At 47.0% G+C, this 19,178-nt stretch overlaps 1 protein-coding gene and 1 pseudogene across 4 annotated transcripts in view; both read right to left on the reverse strand.

Annotated features, from left to right (window-relative positions):
* Positions 1–12,461: 12,461 nt before the first annotated feature.
* On the reverse strand, positions 12,462–16,245 carry LOC104676425 (annotated as a pseudogene). The gene has a single exon (XR_749910.2). The product of XR_749910.2 is annotated as an uncharacterized LOC104676425 (transcript).
* Positions 12,462–19,178, reverse strand: part of KIRREL1 (kirre like nephrin family adhesion molecule 1) — a 108,430-nt gene continuing 101,713 nt past the window's right edge. For 2 of the 3 annotated variants that reach the window (XM_030936698.1, XM_030936700.1), the window contains exons 13-15: positions 18,998–19,137; positions 18,353–18,430; positions 17,323–18,104 (exon numbers count right to left, since the gene is read on the reverse strand). In XM_030936698.1, the coding sequence (XP_030792558.1) occupies positions 17,628–18,104; positions 18,353–18,430; positions 18,998–19,137 (695 nt within the window). In that variant the 3' untranslated portion in view covers positions 17,323–17,627. Of the gene's footprint in view, positions 18,105–18,352; positions 18,431–18,997; positions 19,138–19,178 lie in introns of all 3 variants that reach the window. The other variant, XM_030936699.1, reaches the window with a different exon arrangement.

A 19,178-nucleotide genomic window follows, 5' to 3' on the forward strand; every position in this document is an offset into this window, starting at 1 on the left:
GCAGAGTCAAAGATGGATTACATGGGGTCAGACTGAAGACAGAAAGATCAGATAGGAGGTTCTGGTATTAGAAGAAAGCCTGAACCAAGGCAGGCATAGTAGAAATGGAGAGAAGCAGCCAGGCTGAAGGGTGAGTGAGAAGACAGAATTGGCATGTACCAGAAGGTGACTGATTGGACATGAGGAGTGAGGAAAGGGAAAGAAATAAGCCTGGCTGCGAAGAGTTTAGATTAAGGACATGTGGGCATGGTAACTCACACCTGTAATCCCAACACTTTGGGAAGCTGAAGTAGGAGAATCATTTGAGACCAGGAGTTTAACACCCAATCTGGGCAACATGACCTGTCTCTACAAAAAAAAAAAAAAAAAAAAAAAAAAAAAATTAGCTAAGCATGTGGCTCATGCCTGTAGTCCCAGCTACTCAGGAGGCTGAGGTTAGAGGATCACTTGAGGCTGCCATGAGCTCACTTGAGGCTGCCATGAGCTGTAACGGCCACTGTACTCCAGCTTCGGTGACAGAACAAGACTCTGCCTCTAAAAAAAAAAAAAAGGACCTGGGTAAAAGGTCTTACCACCCCAGGGAAGAAAAAGTGTGTTTTGTAGGTAAGGCATGTTGTTTTGAGGTACTGCAGGGATATAAAAAAAAAATGTGGTTCTGAGCTCAGAAGGAAGCTTTGCTGGAGATAGAAGTTTAAGAGTTATCAGCATGATTTTGGTGGTTTGAAGACAAAAAATAGATGAGATTACCCTCAAAAGTGTGAGTACAAGGAGAGAGAGCCCAGGAGAAAACACTGGAAAATATTTATATTTAAGACATAGACTGGCTGGGCACGGTGGCTCACACCTGTAATCTCAGTACTTTGGGAGGCCAAGGCAGTTAGATCACCTGAGGTTAGGAGTTCAAGACCAGTGTGACCAACATGGTGAAATCCCATCTCTACTAAAAATACAAAAATTAGCTGGGCATGGTGGCACATGCCTGTAATCCCAGCTACTCAGGAGGCTGAGACAGGAGAATCTCTTGAACCTGGGAGCAGAGGTTGCAGTGAGCTGAGATGAGATCATGCCATTGCACTCCAGCCTGGGAAACAAGAGTGAAAATCTATCTCAAAAAAAAAAAAAAAAAAAAAGAGAGAGACAGACAGAAGAAGAGGAGTCCACTTCTGCTAGAGAGGTGAGGGGAGAATCTGAGGTGACACCACAGAGCAAAAGAGGAGTTTCAAGGAATGGTAATTAGTGTGAAATGCTAAAGATAGGTCAAGGAAGTGTCAGGGAAAATTGTCAGGAAAGACTTTAAAATGAACCAAAAAAGATTATTGAGTGTCCGGTCTAATTTACCCATCAGGGTTATCTCTGCCTTACATTGTCTATGAGCTATTTTACAACTATGTAAATTGGAGAAACTGATAATAATGCAGATGATTTTTGCCCAAATAAATGCAAATTAGTTGTGTCTAGTCGAATGCAATTGGTTAGTGGCCTGTGGATAAACCAGTTTTATGACTATTTGTAAATTCATTTCTAAATTCCTGGTTGACCTATATAAGTGTGGTACTTTGAATTTTCCTTTGAAGTTAGTTGAAATGTGTTACTGGAGCCCTCATTAATTAATGGATCAAATGTAGTTTTTGACATGTGTTCATTTTATATCTGTATGAAAGTTGTGATTTAAAATTTGTGTAGCTGGGCACAGTAGCTCACACCTGTAATCCCAGCACTTTGGGAGGCCAAGGCGGGTGGATCACGAGGTCAGGAGTTCGAGATCATCCTGGCCAACATGGTGAAACCCTGTCTCTACTAAAAATACAAAAATTAGCTGGGTGTGGTGGCATGCACCTGTAATCCCAGCTACTCAGGAGGCTGAGGCAGGAGAATCACTTGAACCTGGGAGGTGAAGGTTACAGTGAGCCGAGATTATACCACTGCACTCCAGCCTGGGTGACAGAGCCAGACTCCATCTCAAAAAAAAATGTTTAAAAAATTCCATAACAGAAGAAAATAACTGAAAAGTGACCACTGGATTTGACCACTGGAACAATGTCTCTCTGGGAAGGTTGAGATGAGCAGAAGACAGATTGTACTGTGTTGAGAAGGGAGAGAATGAAATGAGCAAATAAAGACAATGGCTTTCCAAAAGCTTAGATGTGGAGGGAAGGAGAGAGATTGGACCTTAGCTGTAGGGCATTTTCTTCTTTCTTTTAGACAGGAAATTTTTTTTCTTTTGGAGACGAAGTCTCACTCTGTCACCCAGGCTGGAGTGCAGTGACACCATTTCAGCCCACTGCAAACTTTGCCTCCCAGTTTCAAACAATTCTCCTGCCACAGCCTCCCCAGTAGCTGGCATTACAGGCACGCCACTATGCTGGGCTGATTTTTGTATTTTTAGTAGAGACAGGGTTTCACCATGTTGTCCAGGCTGGTCGTAAACACCTGACCTCAAGTGATCTGCCCACCTCGGCCTCCCAAAGTGTTGGGATTACAGGTGTGAGCCACTGCACCAAGCCAAGATTTTTTTTTTTTAAACGGGCATGACTTCATGATGTAGATAACAGCTGGCACTACAATTCCTCTTTAAATTGTCAGTAACTTAGTAAGCTGTGCTGGGTATAAAAACAATAACAGAGGCACATGAGACCATAGGGAGGGGGCACCAGGAGATGACAAAGGAGGAACACTTAATTTGGCATGGTGGGGTGCAGACCTTGTGTGAGGAGATAATGCCTGATTTGAGTGTTTAAATAAGAATGAGCCAAGCCAGGCATGGTGGCACGTACCTGTAGTCCCATGTACTCAGGAGGCTAAAGTGGGAGGATCACCTGAGCCCAGGGGGCCGAGGCTGCAGTGAGCCACAGCACTCCAGCCTGGGTGACAGAGCAAGACCATGTCTCAAAAGAAGAAAGAAACAAGAATGAGCCTTGTTGTCTTTTTAAAGACATTTATGGAGGCTCAAAAAGAGTCAGAGATATTGCACAAAGTCAGTACCAATTGATATAGTTTGGATCTGTGTCGCTGCCCAAATCTGAGGTTGAATTGTAATCCCCAGTGTTGGAAGTGTGACCTGGTGGGAGGTGATTGGATCATGTGGGTGAATTTCCCCCCAGGGGCTGTTCTCATGATAGTGAGTTCTCAGGAGATCTGGTTGTTTAAAAGTGTGTGGCGCTTTCCCCTCTCTTGCTTCCTCCTGTTCCAGCCATGTAACACATGCCTGCTTCCCCTTCACCTTCTGCTATGATTGTAAGTTTCCTGAGGCCTCCCCAGAAGCAGAGCAGAAGCTAGCCTGCAGAACCGGAAGCCAATTAAATCTCTTTTCTTTATAAATGACCCAGGCTCAGGTATTTCTTTATAGTAGTGTGAGAACAGATTAATCCGTGTTATGAAGAAAGCAAGCTGTGGAGGGAAAGCCTGAGAGCCAAAAGACCTAGATCCTTGCTCTTGCCACTGATTTGCCATCAACACGGTAGATACAGAAACTGAGTTCTGAAGGGAAAATTGGTGCAGAACATTTGGAATTGCACTTTTCTGAAAATTCAAGTGGATTAGTTGCCACCACTTTGACATCCCTCAAAGAGATCAGAATCATGGAATCCTACATGTTAGTGTTTGGAGAGAAATTAGAAATCATTGATCCAATTCCCTTTTAAAAATGCAATTCTAGTCCTTTACTTTAAATTTCAGACCCCCAATTTTTTACAGATAAAAAGACATGCAGGTGTTTCCCTACCCTGAGAGTGCTTCAGTGTTATTGATGGACCCCACATATCTGAATTAGACATGCTTAACCAGCCCATTGGCCTAAACTTGAATACTAGTTTTTGTTTTTTCTCCTCAATCTACCAAAATCCCAGTGGTTCTACACTTGCCTTTAAGATATTTTACCTCTCTGAAGATTTTAATTGTAAGAGGAACCTGTCCCCAGAGGTGAGGGTCTGTGTCCTCCCATCAGAAACAGACTGATTCTTGAGCAATGAGGTCTGTTTTTCTTTATGTACCCTGTCTTTTTAAAAGGAGGATCTGGGGCCGGGCGCGGTGGCTCAAGCCTGTAATCCCAGCACTTTGGGAGGCCGAGACGGGCGGATCACGAGGTCAGGAGATCGAGACCATCCTGGCTAACACGGTGAAACCCCGTCTCTACTAAAAAAATACAAAAAATTAGCCGGGCGAGGTGGCGGTGCCTGTAGTCCCAGCTATTCGGGAGGCTGAGGAGAGAGAATGGCGTAAACCTGGGAGGCAGAGCTTGCAGTGAGCTGAGATCCGGCCACTGCACTCCAGCCTGGGCGACAGAGCGAGACTCCGTCTCAAAAAAAAAAAAAAAAAAAAAGGAGGATCTGGGATTTCAGGCTTTTTTTTTTTTTTTTTTTTTTTTTTTTTGGCATGTAGCCAAGACCTAAGGGAGAGTCTACAAAAAACATTGTTTTAATAAGTGAAGAGACTGTTCATAACCCTTTAGGTTATTAGGAGGAGAAAGTTGGAGCTTCGGGGGCCCTGAGGCTGGAAGCCTCTTAGGTTTATTTCCTGAGCTTTTCTTCTAGCTGGCTCACTGGGTACTGGGGATGGAGGACAGGGGAATTCCCTGTAAGGTCTTACTTCAGAGGCCCATTATACTGAAAATTGCATGTAATCACATATATGAAAGTGCCTGGCTCACTTATTAAATATTAACTCTTTCCCTATTGCAAGCCCCCAACCTGAGCATCTCCATAAGAGGGTTTGGCATTTTATCCCATGACAGAGTGTCACAGACAGCAAGGTCAGTGAAGCTGGAATGGCAGGTGGCAAAGTAAGAATGGAGAGAAGGTGGGCAGGGGCCAGCTAAGGTAGGGTTTGTAGGAAATGAAAGAAGTATGGATTTTATTCTGAGTGGGATAGGAAACCATAAAGTCTGAAACAGAGGCGTGATTTGATGTGATTTACATTTTAAAAGGATTACTCTGTTGTTGTCATACAAAAAGGTTGTATTTTATTGTTGTTAAAGTCTTCTATGGTTTGAATGCTTGTGTCCCCCCAAAGTGTCTATGTTGAAATCCTAACCCCAAGGTGATGGTATTAGGAGAGGCCTTTTGGGAGATGAATAGGTCATGAGGTTGGAGCCCTCATGAATAGGATTAGTGCTCTTATAAAAGAGGCCCTATACATGGTGGCTCATGCCTGTAATCTAAACACTTTGGAAGGCCAAGGTGGGTGGATCACAAGGTCAAGAGATTGAGACCATCTTGGCCAACATGGTGAAACCCCGTCTCTACTAAAAATATAAAAATTAGCTGGGAATGGTGGTGCACACCTGTAATACCAGCTATTTGGGAGGCTGAGGCAGAAGAATCGCTTGAACCCAGGAGGCAGAGGCTGCAGCGAGCTGAGATTGTGCCACTGCACTCCAGCCTGGTGACAGAGCGAGACTCCATCTCAAACAACAACAAAAAAAGTGGCCCTATAGAGCTGCCATGTCCCATCCACCAGGTGGGAACACAGCAAGAAGGTGCCATCTATGAACAAGGAAATGGGCCCTCACGATACACTGGACTTTGCAGCTTCCAGAACTGTGAGAAGTAATTTCTATTGTTATAAGACACTTAGCTTCTGGTATTTTGTTATAGCAGTTCAAACAGACCAAGACAAAATCGAATGAATTTTAGTATTGATAATGAAACTAACAATAGGTAGGGGACTGCTACCAATGCTCTGCTGTGGAGAACAGACCCCTGGGGCACAAAGACTGGAAGCAGAGACCACTTAGCCACTGCAGGAGTCGAGGGAGAGCTGATGGACCCTTGGACTTGGGGATAGCAACAGAGGCCTTGTGCAGTGGTAGGATTTGGGATACATGCTCAGTACCTGACTGTGCTAGCTCCTCCTTCTGCTAGTGGGGTAGTATCATTATTCTCATTTTATGGATAAGAAAGCTAAGACCCAGAAATTTCCAGTAACTTGTCCAAAGTCAAATGGCTAATAAGTGGAGTTTAGACTAGAACTCATGTTTTGATGTAAAAACCAAAGAGAAAACAGATCTAGATTCTGAGAGCAGAAAGGATCTGGGTCATTGTGATGCTGACTATGTTGTTAAAAAATTAACAGTGGACCCACTACATAAAGCACATTAAGTATCTTGGGATACCCCTGGAGACTGTAGGTTGTAGTGCCTGGCACGGCCATAGCTGAGCTGCTGGACCTGGAAACCCCTCTCATTTCATCTCCCCGGGATTTCTGCCTGAGAATTTGGCACCATCTCCTACTTCATTGGAGGGGATGGGTATCAGGACCTTTGAGAGGTAAAGGGGCCACCACTCCCTCCTGGGGAAAAGCCAGAATTCAGTGTTTGTATTTACTGAAGATTAGGAGGTGAAGGAACATAGAGGATCTTAGTGGACTGAGATGGGGAACTGTCCCTCAGACTGGTAGGTTGAAGTGGGAGGTGCTGAATTTCTTAATGTGTGTTCAGAGTTCACCCAGAAGAAAGGGTGAGCACAAAGGGAAGAATATGAAAAACAACATATCCTAAGAGAACGGGTTTAAAGAATCAGAAATGCCGGGCGCGGTGGCTCAAGCCTGTAATCCCAGCACTTTGGGAGGCCGAGACGGGTGGATCACGAGGGCAGGAGATCGAGACCATCCTGGCTAACACCGTGAAACCCCGTCTCTACTAAAAAATACAAAAAACTAGCCGGGCGAGGTGGCGGGCGCCTATAGTCCCAGCTACTCGGGAGGCTGAGGCAGGAGAATGGCATAAACCTGGGAGGCAGAGCTTGCAGTGAGCTGAGATCCGGCCACTGCACTCCAGCCTGGGTGATAGAGTGAGACTCCGTCTCAAAAAAAAAAATAAATAAATAAATAAAGAATCAGAAATATTTAACTGAGAAAAGAAACTTCTTAGAAGAGACATGACATCATGACAACTACATTTCAATATCAAAAGAACTGCATGGAGAGGGAGGGGAAGGTGGCAGACTACCCAGACAGCACTGTCCTGAAGGCAGAGCTATAGCCACTGGGTAAAAATAATAAAGAGGCCTGCTCAGCCTCAATAGGAGGAAGAAATGCTTTCCAATTAATCCTGCCAACATAAGAGAAAGGCTTGTTTTTTAAAGGTGGTAATAATAAATCAACAGTACTGTACATTTGCATGCATTAGGTTGAACCATATAAAATTGCTGCTGTTCACCTATTTTTGACCTACAAAAACAGTTCATATGACTTGATTTACTACGTCCTCTCATCTCACAGTAATTTCCAAAGCCCTTTCAATGACCTGCAGTTCTCACAGGATCTGTTCCATCTCACCCCTCTCCGGATTTCTCACTGCCCTCTGCTCGTACTGTTCCCCCAGCCACATTCCTTGCTGGCCATTGACTCTCTAACTAATTTCTGCCTAAGGTCTTTGCAGGTGCTATTCCCTCAGACTGGTATATTCTTTCCCCAGATATAAGCCCAGCCTACCTGTCCTTTTATCCTGGACACTCTTTGACCGTCCAACATAAAATAGCACATCTCTCTTCCCAGTGTCCCACTCTACCCAGCCCTGTGTCTCTCCTGACATTCATTTGTTTGTTCATTGTCTATCTCCCATCATTACAGTGTAAGTTCTGAGAAAAGAAAAGAACTTTCATTTGAGGAGTGCAAGTCCTTTTAATTATCAGACCCAGAGAGACATTAAAAGAGATCACAATCATGCCTCACTCTTCCCTTTGAGCTATGTACTCAACTCTTGAAACTGCTTACTTTTGCCACAAGGAGCTATAAATTAACCTGATAATGCCATACAGAACACTATAACCCACTCCCTATAGTTTAACAATGTATAGCCAATCACTAACCAATGTTATTTCTGTAAACCAGTAAGAATTCCTGACAAACAACTTTGTAGCAGTCCACTCCATGTCCGCTTTTTTTGCCTTTAAAAATCCACCTGTAACTGCTGCTAATTGGAGTGTATATTCAGGGCAACTTGAGTTTATGCTCCCAGGTTGCAATCCTCAAGCTTGACCCAAATAAACTTTCCATGTGCGTTAATTTTGCCTCAGCTTCTTCCTTTTAGGTGCACAGTTTGATGAAAGCAGGGACGTTGTTTTGTTTCCTCCTGTGTCCCCAAGTTTTGGTGTAGTTTCAGACACATGGAAAATGTTCAATAAATATTTTTTGCATGAATGAAAGATTTTTTTTTTTTTTTTTTTTTTTTTTTTTTTTTTTTTGAGACGGAGTCTCGCTGCGTCGCCTGGGCTGGAGTGCAGGGGCACGATCTCGGCTCACTGCAAGCTCTGCCTCCCGGGTTCACACCATTCTCCTGCCTCAGCCTCCTGAGTAGCTGGGACTACAGGTGCCCGCCACCACGCCCGGCTAATTTTTTTGTATTTTTTAGTAGAGACGGGGTTTCACCGAGTTAGCCAGGATGGTCTCGATCTCCTGACCTTGTGATCCGCCTGCCTTGGCCTCCCAAAGTGCTGGGATTACAGGCGCGAGCCACTGCGCCTGGCGAATGAAAGATTTTTATGGACGAGACAACCGAGGCCCAGAGAACGCAAATGGTTTCCTCAAAGGCACAGAATTGGTGCCTGCAGAAGCTCAGGGGAATCAAACATTCAGATCCCAAAGTCCAGACCCCATAAAGAGTCACCCTGCTTTCTGGTCCTGTGTTGGTCTTGATGCAGAGCCCATTTGTCTCTGAAGCTGAATTGGGGCTTCTGCTTTGGGTCCATAACAGGGCCAGATGACCCCAGAGGTGCCTTCAATTTTTGAGATCCGATTACCCACTGTTAGGGATCTGTTTTAGTGAGGGAATCATAGAGGCTCTGAGAAAAAAAAGGTTTTGGTCATCCCTCAGGTGACCACCTGATTCTGGGAGCCAGACCCTTTGCTAGGAGTGCTGACATGATACTGTTCGAATAGAAGTCCCAACCAGTGTCTCTTTTGGGGAGGTAGAACATTAATCTGATCCTCAAAATATGAAATATTCCCCAGTTTGCAAATGAATGCAGGATGTGTTTGCATAGCGACCACCAAGAGAGCAGTATTATGTGGAGAGGAACAAAAAGACAAAGCTCCCTGGTTCAATCTGGGGAACTGATGGCTCTACTCTCCCCGGGAGGTTGCCTCTTTGTAGCTAATTACAATGAGTAAAGGAAATGGGAAAGTGAGTGCCAATGAAGTGATCTTTCTCCTCCCCCAGGTTCCTGCTTTACAAGGAGCTGGTCTTTTGGTTTTAGAACCCTGGGGGCTGCCAAGTTGGGCTCTATCATGCCCAGCTGGATGGGCACATTCTCCTAATATCAGGTCACTGCTAGAGCAGCATTCGTGTTGTGTTTGTGGCAGCGAGGTGTGTGGCGTGGGATGCTAGGGAGTGGGGCGCATGGGGTTGGGGGTTAAGATGCTTCAGAGAGTTAATAGACCAAAGTAATCAACTCACATTTGAATAGCATTTGGCAATTTACAAAAGGCTTTTGCGTATCTCATCTCATTGAGTTTTTGCACCATTTTAAACATAAAGAAACGGTAGCTCAAAAAGGTGTGCTGACCTGCCATGCACTGCAGTTACAGGAGGCTTTGCTGGGATTTTAAGCTAAATATTCTCATTCCAAAATCCTTGTTCTTTCCATACCCCTTGGGCAAATGTAGACATCTTTCCTGATGTCTCTAAGGAAGAGGCAAAGGAGGGAAAGGGACAGATGCCCACTACTCCCCTTTCTCTAGGCTAACAAAGCTCACCTTTACTGGGTATTCACTGGCTAGGAATTTTCCCACTAAGCATTTTCCATGGGATAGTAACTATTACTAGTCCACTTCACAGAAGAGAAAAGAGAGATGCAGAAAGGTAAAGTAACTTACCCAAGGAGGAAACGGTGAAGACAGGGTTTTAGCACTGTCTGTACTAATCAGGATAGGATATACTGTGTTACAGCAACAAATAACCATAAAATTTCAATATCTTAATAAAAATTCATTTCTCCCTCAAACTACATATTCACCATGGGTTGGCTAAAGGGCTCAGGGACCCAGCCAGACAGATTCCACTATGACAAAGCCGTACCATTTGGAATAAATGGGCTCCTGTTGCTAGGGCAGAGGAAGACAATGATGCAGGATCTCACACAAGCAATTAAATGCCTTGGTCTGGAAGTGACATGCCACTTCTGTTTATAGTCAGCTTGGCCTTGTCTAACAGCCAGGGAACTCGGAAAGAGAGAATTCAATATCAATAAGTACTGGTCATATCTATCGGCTTGGTAGACTGACTTGAACGTCCATGCTTTTAATCATCATGCTACACTACTTTATCAAGCACGAACTCCTCTAGGTTAAATTCCTTTTATATATTGTGTTTATGGGTTTGCTTCCCCTCCCGCTTTCCTTCCCTCCATGCCTGCATTCCTCCAGCACATGCTGAGAAACTACATACACTCTGTTGGGTGATGGATACTAAAATAAATGATACATGCTCTCTGCCTTTCAGTGACCTTCTTTTAGGAGAAAAGTGCTAATGTGTCACACACAACATCCTGTTATCAAAGCAGAAGGGCTATAAATGAGATGAGATCAGTGAGACAATAGCTAGCTAACCCACGAGACTTCCAGGGAGGAAGAGAAGGTGAGTAATGAGTCAGGCAAGGCTTCCTGGAGGAGATGGCCTTTGGGCTGGGCCTTGAAGATAAATAAAACTTGGAAATGGGAAAGCAAAGGAACTCCAGGCAGAGAAAAGAGCTTGGACAAAAGCACAGAGGGAGGAAAGTTCAGGGGCATACCACAAGCAAGGCATAATTCCATTTAACTGTGTTGAAATGTAGGGTAAGTGTAGGGGAGGGTTGTGAAGTAAGTGAAAGATGTGGGGTCATCTCATGGAGAAATCTGAACTCACACAGGAATGTGTTGATGCCTAGGCCAATAGCTGCTGTGGTGACGCCAAAGCCTCACAATGAGGGGGTGGCTTTTACAACTTTGCAAAGCCAGATGATAAAGGGGCTGTGTCATTATTACTTATCCTCAGGCTGGAGGTGACTTAGAGGGGCTGGGGCTCCCATCCCAGGAAGAGGCCTAATATGCAGGGACAAGGTCCTGTGGCCTTTCTTGTGGCTGAGAGTTGGTTTAGGCCCTTGGAGCCTTATGTAGTGCCCTACAAATACTTGTCCCAAAGAACCTGCTGGCCCTGTGCTGGGGTCTGGGGATGTGGAGATGAATAAATGTATCCCAGGTGGACACATAACATAGGAAGCACCCCACCCAGCACCACTTGGCCTGATAGTATTCACCTGTGCCTCCACATTTGCACAACTTGGCTTCCTGTCCTGGTTTCTTCTTTTTTCCCTACTGTTTCCTATTTGCTTTTATATTCGATCAATGCCATTTTTACCTATGCCAGTGCAACTTACCTCAATGCAGCCTCCAAATATAACTGTACCTTGGCCTCTCATTCCCATCCAGGTTGGATTCACTTTGGGCTACCTATAGGTTCTTGGTCCTGGCTACATGCCTCCAAACCCCAGGCCCCACAGCACCTTGCACCCTCCCTCAGCTGCAGCTCCTGTGCTGTGACTTCTAGCCCTCTTGGAAATGGGTTGCATTATTTCAAAAGTATTTTCTTCAGCTCTTACATCCTGTCTTCCTCTCTATGTTGGGTGTCCCTTGTGTACAAAAAAGGCTACTGTACACTGTCTTGAGTTTGCTTGGTTGTTAACTGGATGAAGAAAACAATAAACCCTATTTCTCTAATGATTTATAGCTTTAAAAACCATTATATGGGCCAAGCGCAGTGGATCACACCTGTAATCCCAGCGACTCCAGAGGCCGAGGTGGGTGGATTACTTGAACTCAGGAGTTTGAGACCAGCCTGGGCAACACAGTCTCTACAACAAAACAAAATAAAAGTCCAAAACAAAATAAAACAAAACATTATCTGAAAAAGCATTATCTGAAAACAATTTCAGGTATCTGCAAACACTCCTGAGAAATGAGCAAAGTGAAACCCATGGGAACTCAACTCAGGGAATTTAGGATTTCTCAGCAGGATGGCCTGTGTGTGTGCGCACTCCTGCGCCATCTGTTTTTTCATTCTGCTTCACTACAAGTTCAAAAGGTTGGAGACCTCGTAACTTCGCTTTTTACCCAAACCACAGCATTTTAAATAAACAAAACCAGCCATTCTTACACACCTGTCCCAATTCCTTTGGGATCTGGATCTCAGATTGAAAAGTCTCCCCCTTTCCCATTCCCATAATGTGATCTGGCACAGAACATTTGGATGCTGTGTTCCAATAGCAGGAGCCTCCAGCTGTTTGTCCCTGAACTGCCATAATTGGCCTCAGGGTTCTGCACAAGTGGCAAACTAGAGAATACATTTTTGCCCCATGGCCTGGAGGTGGCACAAACACTGTTTCTGCAATTTCAGTCCAAACCTGTTTTTTCCCCAAACCAGAACTATCACCCAAAGTCAGGCAGGCTTTTAAGTAACTAGCCGTTAATGCATTAAACAACACAAAACATGGTACTTTTTAAAACATTTATATTTATATATATAAAAAAATTAAATATATATAATATATAGTGTGTTTGAGACTAAAAATATAGTACATAATATTTTAAAAAAAAGAAAAAAGTAGAATAGGAAAAGGTGTGAGGGACACACAGATACACATTGCTAAAAACCTACGATGGTTTGTCCTAACAAAAATAATATCTTTTTTTCTCTTCTCTTAATTATCATCATGGATCCATTTATTTCTGGGGTCTGGGTGGAGAAAATTCAACTGGAGCTAGAAATGGATGTTGCAATCCCAAGAATGGCTGGGTAGAAAATGTGACCACAGGGAGCCCTGGGCCTCCTCTGGTGAAATTGGACACCTCAAAATTTTCTGGGTCACTGTTGCTAACAAGATTGTGTGGAGTTTCATTGTATTGGGATTTTGGCTGCTCTCTCCCCAGAGTTAGGGTATTCTCAGGGGGGCAGCATCTGAAGAGCTCCAGAAGCAAACAGAAGAGCTCAGGGCTACTCAGCACTCAACAAGGCCGGTGGCTGGGGCCAACAAAAAACCAGGGTAGGGACAGCAGACTGGCAGGAATGAGTGACAGTTCTATGCAAATGGAGTTATTATTATTATTTTATTATTATTAAGGGCAGGTTTGTACCAGAACTGCCCAGTATGGCCTGTGACTTCTGCGCAGCAATTATTTCTCCAGGGACAGGGCCTGGAGCTCCCTCACAGTGATGCAAAAAAATGGGATTCCCCACTAATCCCCCACACACCTACTTCCTACCAAATCACACATCTCTCAGTCCTCTCCAGCAGCCCAGAAGTGAGCATCGGGACCACGCTGACAAAGGTGAGCCAATGCCTTTCACAAAAAGCCTGGCCTTGAGGAGAGGAGGAGAAATACCATAGGGGGATAGGAGGAGGCCAAGAGAAGGGAATGGGATATTTAAATGCTAATTTTATAGCATCTTCACAAAAATAAATGCCTTTCAATTGCATCCCTTGGCCTGTGTACTTCAGTGTTCATTATGGCCTTGCCAGGGTCAGGAGCTTCACTAATCCTTTTGGGCGATTATCAACATGCACAGTGGCCTGTAGAGGCACCAAGCGGTGGCCTGGCTCAGGTCAGACAGCACTAACTTGGGGAAGCCAGGATTTCTGAGGCCAGGATGCTTGGGGAGGAACTGGAGTTTAGCTGTGGGGACAGAACCTTCCACACAGCAAAGAACAAGGCAGTTCGCTCCAAACGGGGTCTTGGCTTTCATGCGGCTTTCTTCAAACCCAAATGGCCGAACATTGCTATGAACGTGGGTCACGTATACTGAGACATCGATTCCGTTTTATGGAGCCTGGGACTGTGGCTCCTGACAGGTTAACAAGAGGGCACGAAACTCCAGTGCAACGTGCTCCGTTTTGAAAGCAGATAAAGCTCCCCTCAAAGTGAAGAGGAAAGTAGCCCTGCTGGGATAAGGGGAGAGCATACTGCCTGAAGACAGGGTGCTCACCTGAAGACAGGGTGCTCACATGAACATTTTCACTCCAAGCAAGACAGTGATGAGAGCACAGCACTGCTCCCATCTTGGACCCTTTCCTTTCTCACTGACTAGGCTTTTTGCTTCATGCAAATTCTGTGGCTGGACTTTGAGGGATCCAGAATTTAGGATATAGGGCGGGCCCTTTACGAGGGAAGTGACCATGGCTCAGCCAAAATCACAAGATCCTTTTCAAGATCCAGAATGTATTCCAAAATTGTTGTACCCCTTTCCCTCCACTGGCTCCCCTTGCAAGTTGCTCCTTCTCAGGCGGGGGCAGCTGTGCATACTCCCCAACCTCTGGCTCCAGGCACCTTGGACTGCAGGCTTCATCTGTTTGGTAAGAAGAGCAAGCTGTCCCTGGGCCGGAGGAATGTTCCTAAGGATCAGGGTGGAGGAAGGCTACTCCCATTTTCCCTTACAGAAGCAGTGCTTGAAACCTAGGCACATAATATGCCTGTGTGCATACTATGCCCTGCCCTGGCAAAAGACACGTTTGCAAACCAATCAGAAATGAGTGGGGAGCAGCACAGACCCAATAGCCAAAGGATAGCCCCACATCAATTTTACTCTGAGGCTTAGGGTGTATTTTGTGTTGTTGTTTGGGATAAAGGGGTCCCTGGTGGAAACTCATTCACAACACTTCTGACAAGATAATGAAGCCCATGGTGAAAGCTTCTTCTTCAAACAGGAGAGAACCCCCTCGACCAGCTCCCCAGCACTCACCATGCTTGCTACTGTTCCCAGTTCCTTGCCAGCAATGGGCAGTCCCACCCCTACCGGCAGCACAATAGGTATAACAAAACCAGAATAGTTTTAGGTTTGTGCAACTCTCTCCCTTCATTTTACAGGCCAGACAAATAGGGGGCAATGAACAGAAAGTTAGGCCAAGATCTAACCTTGGCAGCTTCAGGACTGGGTCCTGGGTCTCCTGACCTCTAGTCCCTTGCTCTTTCCACTAAAACAAGCCATCAAAGGTGATCAAGATCACCAACTATTGAGGCATCACCATGTTGCAGGACTCCAGGATTCGACAGCAAAGCTCTGTGATCAAGGATGCCTTCCACTCCCCAGAAAAGCTATTCCACTGGGCCCTTCAGGTAGGTTCCAATTCAGATTCTGATGGCACCAACATGTCAGTTATAGAGGGCAGAGACGACCTTGGTTGCTGATGCTTCCCTGTGCCTTCCTGGGTGCCTGCTTGACACCCAAGAGGCTCTGGTTCACGTGTTAAGGAGTAGAGAACAGTGAACTAGCTCTGTGTCAGGCTTCTGAAAACTAGGCTTCCTTTCACAACCATTTTCCCTGCACCATTAGCTCAATTACCTAGTAACCTTAGGCCCTCTCTCCATCATTTCAGTAGCATGAAACTGATACTTAAGCCAAAAAGGGACAAATAAGAGAATCTAGCCAAACCCAAAACAAAAATGATTTTTTTTGGAATGTTCATGTTTAAAAAGCCACCATCTTTAGACTCTAAGTCTTTGGATTACCCATGGCTTCTGGTTTTTGTGAAAATAATAGAAATTTGCATGAATTTGTCTGTGCAAGAACCTGAATTTCTTGACAGACCTTCCCACTGAGCTCTCGTAAAAGGACTCTATAGAAAGGTATCAGCTTCCAGGGATGGAATACAGCTGGAAGCCTGTAAATGCCCTGGGTAGGGCCCACTCCACAGGAGTTTTCCCTGCTGAAATGAAGGAGGATGCAGAGGCTTCCTGCAAGGTTAAAACTAGAGCTACTTGCTTCCTGGGTATCATCTGGTCCTTCCTAGCAAGGGGGTGGCCAGGAATGTCGCCCCCAGACCCATCTGTAAGGGCGGTAATGGCCTGTGGCTGATAAGCATGTAACTCATTAAAGCGAACATGAGTTATGAATGGTGACCACAGAGAAAGGGAGAGGAACATTTTGGGAACTGCACCAGAGGCTCTGCCTCCCATTGGGCTGCACATGTAGTTGGGGAGGTGGGAAACAGCCAACTCCAGACACTGCTTCTTAAGAAGGCGTGGCTGGGGCAGGGGTACAGGTTCTCCTTGGAGCTCCTGTTCTCTGGTCAGAAGATGGTGGCTGAGAAGCGGTCACATGGAATGTGTGTGTTGGGTATGCGTGCACATGGAGGAGGAGGAATGGCCCGTGGAATGCCTGTGGTGCCCTTCCGCGCCACCTTCTCCCGGTCAGCACAAGTTCTCTGTCAGGGCCATTTCCAGGCCCCTTACCTCTCCAGGTCCCCTCACCCATCTGTCCATCTGTCTCCTAACACTGTAACACTTAACAGTGTGTCCGAGGCTCACAAGTACCCGCTCCCTGCACAACCGCCCACGTAGGGTCGGTCATCCAAAGCTTGACACTCAAGGCACTGAAAGTGGAAGAAGGAATCTGATTGGTCCAAGAAAAAAAAAAAGACACTTAAAAAACCAAAACCTGTCTCCCACATGCCCTGGAAAGTGGTCTCCAACCAACTGATGGGACCTAGGGTAGGAGAGTAGAGCTGGAGAGCCAGGACCCCTCCCTAACCCTAACGGAGCCCACTGTGTGACAGGTCTGGCAACCTGAATGTTTAAAAATGGATTCAAAGTGCTTGGAGACTGAAAGAATAATGGAGGGTGTTAGAAACCCCATGGAGAAGAATAGGTACCACCTTTCCTTTCCAATGGGACTTGTATTTGAGTGGGGGAATCCCTACATCTTTTCTTCCCAAATGAGGTTTTCATTGTTTTTTGTTTTCTTTGAAAAATTGTACAGCACCCTCACCCCTACCTCACCACTCCCCAAACCAGCTCAAGCGTTAAAGCCAGGAAGTGGGGCAGACTGGGGAGAGGAGGCCTGTGTGGCTCCCTCTAGTGTTGGTTCTGGAAACTGCTGCGCAGCACACAGTGGTCTCTGGGTCAATCAGGACATGGTCCTGGCCTTTCTTTCTCCACCAGGACCCTGACTTATCTGGCTGGCCCAGCATAGATGAGAAGGAAAGCGGGCAGTGCTGCCGGGGATTCCTGGATCCCTCTGCATGCTGACAGACAGCTGTCCACAGTGGGCCAAGGTGACTGGTATTTTGATCCCAGCTGAATGAAGGCTGGATTTGAATGCAGTGCCAGGGCTGTTCTGTAGACAAGAGCAAACATAAATCCAAGCTCCCTTCTGCAGTACCCTGAGGAAGGAGAGATGCACCCAGGGCATGAATGCAAACAACACAGGGACTGGCCAGGCTATCCTGTTTTCCACCTGTCTGTGCCACAGCCACCCACTCCCATACTTCATGTCCCTAGGCCAAAGCCTGCCCACCCCTGGGTACCCCCATTTCCACTTATGGGAGATCAGAGGGGTGGGATAGAAAGGGAATGCTAAAAAGTGCCCCCTCTGCTCTCCCCAACCTTCACTTTCCCTGTCCCCATTCTAGGGTCAGGCAAGAGTGCAGGTCAGAAGAGACACATCCTCCCGAAGAAGAGGGAAGGGCAGGCCCAGGAGGCTGGGGCATGCAGAGCACCATCCTCGGGACGGGGTGTTTCTGGGAGACCTGCTCCCCACCTGCCACGGTGGGAGGAAGAAGGCTGGTCCAAGAAGAGAGCAATGAGCAATGCCCCTGAATATCAGGGAACAGCTGTGAAAGCCTTCTCCTCTGCCCCGCAGAGATGCCCCAGCCAGGCTCTGGCCCCTACACATGAGTCTGCATGCGCTGCTGGAATCGCTGGCCGTAGTCCGAGTGCTGGGAGGTGTAGGAGAATCGAGTGGCTGTAGCGTACTTGCCAATGGGGTCATACGCCTCATATGGGGTCCGCTCCAGGCCAGAGGGTGGGGCCTGGGGGTAGCCCAGTCGGTAGGTGGGGTACCCGGCTGCCCCAGGGAAGGGATGGGAGTTGAACTTCTCATAGTTCTCGTAGGACAGCTGACTGGTTGTGTCGGTGCCAGCTGGGGCAGCAGGGCCAGGGGCTGTGGGCTCAGGGCCATAGTCAGAGGCAGGGGCCCGGCTATAGGTGTTGAGCTGGGCATAGCCGCTGGAGTGGGAGAGACGGGATGAGGGGCGGCCGTCGAAGCGGGCAGGGCCAGGGGCACGGTAGTCAGCATAGAGCACTGCCCTGGAAGACGGGCGGTCTTCATGGGCACGCACGTTGTAGTAGCCATTGGTGGGGTCCTGGGGGCAATGAGAGAAGAGGATGGAGGCAGTGTTCCCTCTTGGTTGGGGATCAAGTCTCACCATGGCCTTCTGGGCTTCCTCCTCTGGCTCTCCCTATGTCCCCATCTAGCATTCCACCTCCTCTGCTCCTTCAAAATCCCTCCCAACCACTCCTCCCCAAGTCTGTCCTCACCTCCCTGCTACAGGCCCTCGGAAACCCACTGGTCCACCAGCCCTCGTGCCCTGGCCCCTTCCCCCTTTCCCACCTTCATCTCATACTCCTCCCGGGTGTCAATAGTGTCGCAGCGCAGGTCCTGCTTCAGATCCACATCATCCTTAAACGACTGTGGAGCAGCAGGAGTGGGGCGTCAGCAGACGGAAGCCCTGCTCTTTTCGACTCTCACCAACCCCTCCCCACACTGAGCAGGTGTCAGAGGCCACCTGCTCACAGGAGGGGTCTGAGGTCAAGGGCAGACTTGAGTTCTGGGTTCTCTACGCAGAGGCTCTAGGATGTGGTGGGAAGAGGCCAGAGACCTCGATTCGAGCACTAGTTTGGTTGCTAACATGTAATGGGACCTTGTATATGTCACTGCCCCCCTCCAGGGCTGTTTCCTCACCTCAGCAATGAGGCAGATGGACCAGAAAGCCTCTGGGGGCTTCCAACTTTCACACTCTGTGGGGCAAAGGAAGTCTTTGGAGAACCCCAGCTGCCTATCCTCTGCTGGAGGAAACTAGCCTGGGGTGTGTGTGAGAGAGAGAGTATGTGTGTGAGTGTGGGAGAGTGTGTGTGGCAGGACCAGGGAAGGCCGATTGAGGAAGGAGAGAATGACCACGGTTATTAGAGATCTGGGATGGAGCTGTTCCTCAGAGGGTGGAGAAGGCAGGAGGCCAGCGAGGAGCAGGACCCTCACCGAGTAGATGGCCTTCATGACCCGGGTCGCTGTGGAGACGCTGGCAGTGTCATCCTCCCGGTCAGAATGCATTGTAAGTGGCTCTCGGTTCACTGTCTCCACCTTGATATCCAGCTTCCTCAGGGTAACGTCCTTGCGACCTGGGATGGGAGAGGCAGCTTGGACCAAGTGCTTCCTGCTG

The sequence above is a fragment of the Rhinopithecus roxellana genome, chromosome 8 (genome assembly GCF_007565055.1).
Source record: "Rhinopithecus roxellana isolate Shanxi Qingling chromosome 8, ASM756505v1, whole genome shotgun sequence".
Classification (NCBI taxonomy): Eukaryota; Metazoa; Chordata; class Mammalia; order Primates; family Cercopithecidae; genus Rhinopithecus; species Rhinopithecus roxellana.